This window comes from Poecilia formosa, unplaced genomic scaffold (genome assembly GCF_000485575.1).
Source record: "Poecilia formosa unplaced genomic scaffold, Poecilia_formosa-5.1.2 Scaffold1227, whole genome shotgun sequence".
NCBI classification, from domain to species: Eukaryota; Metazoa; Chordata; class Actinopteri; order Cyprinodontiformes; family Poeciliidae; genus Poecilia; species Poecilia formosa.
The window spans coordinates 12,038-18,345 of record NW_006801166.1 but is presented as its reverse complement, the minus strand read 5'-3'; the positions used below and the strand labels follow the sequence as shown (position 1 = coordinate 18,345).

Below are 6,308 nucleotides of genomic sequence, written 5' to 3'. Positions count from 1 at the left end.
ATGTTGCAGTTCTTCTCATAAAGCACTATCACAGTCAAGTTCATCATCAAGGTCGCTTGTTTGCAGAAGGAGCTATACGCTCTGCAGGATGGGGGATAGTGGGTGGAAAAAGAAAGGTGAGCACAATCATTTACAATTGTGTAACCTGCAAAAGACTTCGGGCTACCCTGAGCACGCAAAAAATGTCAAACCTCCCTCCAGACCGTCTTGCAACAGACCCTCCATTTACCAATGTTGGCTTAGATGTGTTCGGCCCATGGTTTGTGTCTTACCAACGTACCAGAGGAAGTGTGAACCAAAACAAAAGGTGGGCTGTCATTTTTACATGCCTGAGCATTAGGGCAGTTCACATCGAGGTGATAAACTCACTCGACACATCTAGCTTTATTAATGCATTTAGACGGTTTCTGGCTATAAGAGGACCTGTAAAAACTATTCGTTCTGATCGGGGTACCAATTTTGTCAGTGCATGTAAGGAACTGAAAATACCCTCAAACTTGGATAATCTAGCTCTACAGTCCTACTTAAAGGAAAATGGATGTACTTGGACTTTCAATCCTCCGCATGCTTCTCATTTTGGCGGGTTATGGGAAAGAATGATAGGCCTGGCCCGGAGAATTTTGGACTCTATGTTTTTCAAACTCAAGACCACAAAACTCACTGATGACGTTCTCATCACCTTCATGGCAGAGGTGGCAGCTATTATAAATGCAAGACCTCTTGTCCCAGTCTCTTCAGACTCAAGTGACCCTTTCATCTTGACTCCGGCTACTCTTCTTACCCAGAAAGTTATCCCTCTTCAGGCTCCAGCTGGCCACTTCACAGCTTCGGACATTTACAGACACCAGTGGCGTCAGGTGCAGCATCTGTCAAATGTCTTCTGGGACAAGTGGAAGAAAGAATTTCTTCCTACTCTACAGCCACGTCGCAAGTGGCAATCCAACCAACTTAATGTGAGCTTAGGAAGTGTCGTCGTACTCAAAGACAGTCAAGTACCAAGAAATGAATGGCCTCTTGGACTCATAACTCAGGTGTTTCCAAGTAAAGATGATAGAGTACGTAAAGTAGAAGTTAAGGTAGCTAAAGCAGATGGTTCAAAAATGCTTGTAAGACCTATCTCAGAAATTGTAGTTTTGGTTCCTTCATAAGATATTTGTTTGTTTGTTTGTTTTTGCAACAAAAAAAAACAAAAAAAATTTGTGGCGTTTATTCACGCCAGACGGGGAGTGTTCTGTTTTGAAGTTATAAATGTTGTTTTTTATACAAGAAAAAAGGAAGAAAGCCTGCCCTCTCATGTTATTTTAAGGTACTACAACGTAGTAAGTTTTGTCATTCGAAACAAAACTTATTAAACGGTAGAAATAGACGCCGTTGGTGTTCGTTGGTGTAAATTACTGTTCAAATCTTTCGTGTATGGTTGCATTGCCGGTATGTATTAAGTTTGTAACTTTGCAACATTGTTTCGGTCTAAGCGATAGCGCTCTAATGTGTTGTTTTAAGGTGGAGTATGTTTATGTTAATTAGATGTGAGGATACCGCGAGGTTATCGGGTGCGCAGTTGGTAGCTTAGATGTATGTGGATGTGATGTTCGGTGGAAATTGAGTGTATTGTATTTTATGCTGCATATGATCACATATTTATTGTATTTTTTGTCTTCATTTCAGTTTTACCCTTTTTTATTGTCATTAAACCTGTTGACAACGTCCTTCGGTCTTCAGAGTCGTGACACGAGAAAGGTGTTAGAAAGCCTTTGCATCAGACATGCACCAGTAACGGCACACCCTCCTAGTTTTCTTCAAATTTATTCTTCATTTTAATATTCGGTGCAATTATTTTTCATGTCTTCATGACTGTGTGTAGCCAACCATAAAATACAATATAAACCAGACAAATATACCTGCATACTGCTCACCTTAACGTCTCTGGATGGAAAGCAGAGATGTCAGGGTGCTGGAAAGATGGCCTCCAAAGCAGATCTCCAAGGCTTGCCATTCTCATTCTCTCAGCTCATCAAAAGCGACAGCTCAGTCTTCAATGCTCCATAGAGTTGTCTCTGAATATTGCAGTTCTCTTAAGATGTCCAGAAAAGTTTGCACCTCACAGCTGGCATCTTCAGAGGACTTCCGAAGCTTCAATCGGAAGCCAACTTCAGTGGCCGCTTCGTCCAAATTATGAAAACCTCAAAGGTGAACCTCTAAATCCATGAGAGCAGCTAACTGAAACACTTTCTGTCTGAGCGTCCACACGAAAAATAATAAATAATTTAATTATTTATTTAACCTGTTTCTCTAAGTCGAATTAAACATATTTTTCCCAAACAAATTAATGTCATTAAGACTGGCTAGTCTGTTTAAATTTTTACTCGTTTGCTGAAAAGCCAGTTTATAAATACCATAAGTCCTTTTGGTGACATTCTGCAACAAGATTTTTCACCTTGTCTGTTTGCACAGATTTCTACACTTAGTTTTAAAAAAGCCCCATATTCCCATGTTGCTTTACTCTCATGTACTCACCTCTTATACAGTCACCCTGATAAACTTCACCAGGCAGACACAAGCAAGCGAAAGTCTGGTTAGCACGTTCCTCACAGGTGCTTCCACCACGACATGGGTTTGAATCACAAACACCTTGTGACAAGAACCACAAACACACAATGGAGTTATTTTAATGTTTAACTATGCTTTCTAAATTATTTATCTTTTTGTAAAGTAGCTGAATTACTTGGAGGTTTTGTAGTTGGTACTGGGGCTGTGGAGGGAGCGTTTGTTTGGGAAGGTTCTGTTCTCGGTGAAACACTGAAACTCTCTGTTGGTGGAGTAGGAGTTGAAACTGGTGTAGGTATTAGAGGCTTGGTTGTTGCTGTTGTTGGAGCTTTCGTGGTTGGTCCAGATGTTGGAGGCTTGGTTGTTGCTGTTGTTGGAGCTTTCGTGGTTGGTCCAGATGTTGGAGGCTTGGTTGTTGCTGTTGTTGGAGCTTTCGTGGTTGGTCCAGATGTTGGAGGCTTGGTTGTTGCTGTTGTTGGAGCTTTCGTGGTTGGTCCAGATGTGGGAGGCTTGGTTGTTGCTGTTGTTGGAGTATTTGTAGTAGATGTTTGTGTAGTTGTGGCTGCTGTTGCTGTGTAAACAGACATTAGTTTTTCATTAGTTTTGAGTTATAAAACGTATGTTGCTGTTGCTATCAATGAGTCATTTAAAGAAAATGCTTCAGTTTAACTAACGAAAAATAAGAACAGCCACAAAGCCGGAGAAGGTAACAGATGCTGTTCAAATTTGCAATTTTTTCTCGCATAATATTGCTTTAAAAGTAGAGAGGGCATTGCTAATAGTTAGTTTTGATAAATTCAAGCTGGTGACGTCCTAGTCCGAGTTAGACGACAACACAACTGGACAAGAATTGGATGGAAATGAAATGTGAGTCACGAAAGGAGCCCGAAGGGATGAAGGCTGCTAATGTGTTGCTAGCTGGTATTAAATTTGCTTAAAAATGCTAATTATCTTCGTTTAATTCTAAATAGTTTGCAACAAAGCTAAAGTTGGTTTCCTATTCCAGCTTCCGATTTGGGAAATGGCTAAAAGGCGATTGCACCTAATTTTTCACTACCGTCTGCATCTTTAATCTACTCTAGTTAAAAAATTACAACACCTACACACTTCAAACCTGGACTGGATTATTCTGTTATAATAGCATTATAAAGCTTGTTTTATTAGGACCTTAAGATTTTGTAAAGGTGTAGCAGAGATTAGATCTGTGACACTCAACCAAACTCATGTCTAAACAATAAGATAAACTGCCGGCTCCACTATTTAGACTATAAATGGATTAACACAACATCTCTTTCGTTTTCTCTGTTCTGTATGTACTGGAGACTGGAATTAAATGTATCATTTTAACCAAAGGTTTGGAATGCACTTCTGAACCAGACACGCTCCAAAGCGATCCGGTCCATAACTCTTCAACAAGCTGTCGGCTCCCGGTCAGAAAGATGCATTTAGTTCAGAGACCATGAGACGATTTTCAGAAAGGATTATTTCATTGATTGATTTTAGTTGCTTTTTGCGTAAAGTCTATATCTGCCCATGTGCACCAGTCAAGGGTGTTAATTGTAACCTGTCAAATGATGGATATTCAAATTTTCCCATAATTAAAAAAAAAACAAAAAAAAACTGGTCAAATATGGAAAATATTCTGTTAATGCGACCCCTCCTTGACAGCTAATTTCCCATATGGAATAGAAATAGAAAAAACATATATATAAAAAATAAGCCCTATATTGTCTTCAGTATATGTTTTGTATATTGTACAATATGAGGCACATATGATTTACTCTTGAAAGTGACCACTTTTGCATTTATATCATACAATATAGATAAGTACCCAAATTATATAAGTTTAATTTTGTAAAAATATGTTAAGGATCTTATACTTGGCATCAGTGTGTTATGCAATAATATAAGTTTCAAACAAAAAAAGATAAAAACCTTATAAGAATTATATACATATTTTTCATTTGGGTCTAACCAAGATGATTTATAGATATAATATAAAAGAACTACTACTTACCAACAGTGGCTATAGCAATACAAAGGAAGAATTTCACAATCAATGTTTTAGCCATTGTATAAAAAAAAGCAAATCTGATGGTCAAAATCCCACAGAAAGACTAAAAGCAGGACAACCTATGTGTGGATGACACCTTAGGGCTTGAAAGCCTGAGATTAATGTGAAATCATGCCTGACAGTGAAGTTTTAATCAGTAACCACGCCTCCTGGGGCATCGGTGGCCACTAAATGTCTTCCAGAAAAAACAAACAAAAACCCAGAGGCAGGGCCTGGCCACGGCATACGCAAACTAAGCGGCCACTTGGGGCCCCTGGGCCACTAGGGGGCCCCCTAAGTGGAACTGATTTTTCTTTTTTGCCTTCTATGATTTTGATTTTTATGTGATTATATTAACAAAAACACCCAATTTCATTATAAAGTTGTAATTTCTTTTTACTAAAATATATATTTGATAATGTATGTAAAAATCATTCTTTATCATTCTTTTTACGCCCATGATGCTTTGCTTGAACTATGGGCGCGACTTCCGCCGCAAGCCGGAACTGCCATTTGTTTACGTTACCCTAACGCTAACCGGCTTTCGTCAGAGATTGTAGGCTATAAAATATGTGGGAACACCAACGATCAAAGCTTAAATGTGACAATATTGTTTTACTGCAACCTACAGCTATTGCGGGGAGGGATGACAATTTAAAGAAATGGCCACATTTCTTCAAGTCACACGAGCATATGTAGCTACTTCACTGACTCAGTTGCTTCAGATGCAGATGTTGGTTATCTTGCACTTGCTGCAGCCACAAACTAAATGTGGTCTGATTATTAGAGTACAGCCACGAACAACACAACAGTTACCCGAGCTCCACGAGGGCATTGTATGACACTTTCTAGTAGCAAGTTGCTCTCTATAATAGGTTAATGTGTGGTTCGGTTTTAGTTCAGTGGGGAGATTCGGCTGTTGCTCACAATCTGATTTGTAGTGACACTCGGCAACGGAGAACCTCAAGGTTCTGGTTCTGATGGATTAAATAAATCCAGATATTTTATTTTGTCTTATAAATAAAATTTCCAGGCCCAATCATAATGATAAATACTCAGATCATGAACTTTATTATTTTTTAAATTCAAACGAAAAATAAAATTCACATCACACCAAGCTAATACTGTGTAGTTCTGGTGTTTCATACTGTCGGCACAACTCAGATCTATGACAGATCTCAGATCTTCTCTGCTTTTCTCTTTATTACCGTCAGTTCTTTAGAGAAACGAGGTGTTAGCAGCGCTGCTAATTCACAGTCAATTGGTTGCAAAACTTAACGATCATGTTCCTGTCGCTCCCCGTGATTAAACTCACAATTACGATAAGCTGTACTGAGCAGCTCTCTGATAGTAGACGGTGTGTCCGTAAACAAGTTTTACTAAATATTGTATTATAACTGAAAAGAGACAAGTGACTTCTATCATGAATATAGACTAGCAAAGTACCCTACAAATTACAATGAAATACTGCTACTTCCGCTAGCCGCCGGAAGTAACACCCATAATCATTTCCCCAGTAAGCCCCTCAGGAATAAGGTCAATACAGACAAAAGAAAAAAAAATGCTCTTGGGGGCCCCTGGTGGCCTCGGTAGGACACACTTAAACAAGTAATATGAGCTGCAATGCGCATCCAAACCTCCAAACCACTGGTGGAAGTTAAGTTAGCAAAACAATATTGCAAAAAAGGACTTATCCTTAACCTGTCATTCA

The 6,308-nt window shown here is 39.0% G+C and overlaps 1 protein-coding gene across 1 annotated transcript; it reads left to right on the top strand.

The window, feature by feature from the left end:
• The first annotated feature begins 6 nt into the window (after positions 1–6).
• Positions 7–1,160, top strand: LOC107835205 (uncharacterized). Its single transcript, XM_016667535.1, has one exon. It carries the CDS (start codon positions 183–185, stop codon positions 1,146–1,148), a length of 966 nt encoding a protein of 321 aa, XP_016523021.1. The 5' UTR covers positions 7–182; the 3' UTR covers positions 1,149–1,160.
• The last annotated feature ends 5,148 nt before the right edge of the window (positions 1,161–6,308 follow it).

Coding starts and splice junctions, on each gene's coding strand:
- LOC107835205 (XM_016667535.1), top strand. CDS start 183: ATGTCAAACCTCCCTCCAGACCGTCTTGCAACAGACCCTCCATTTACC.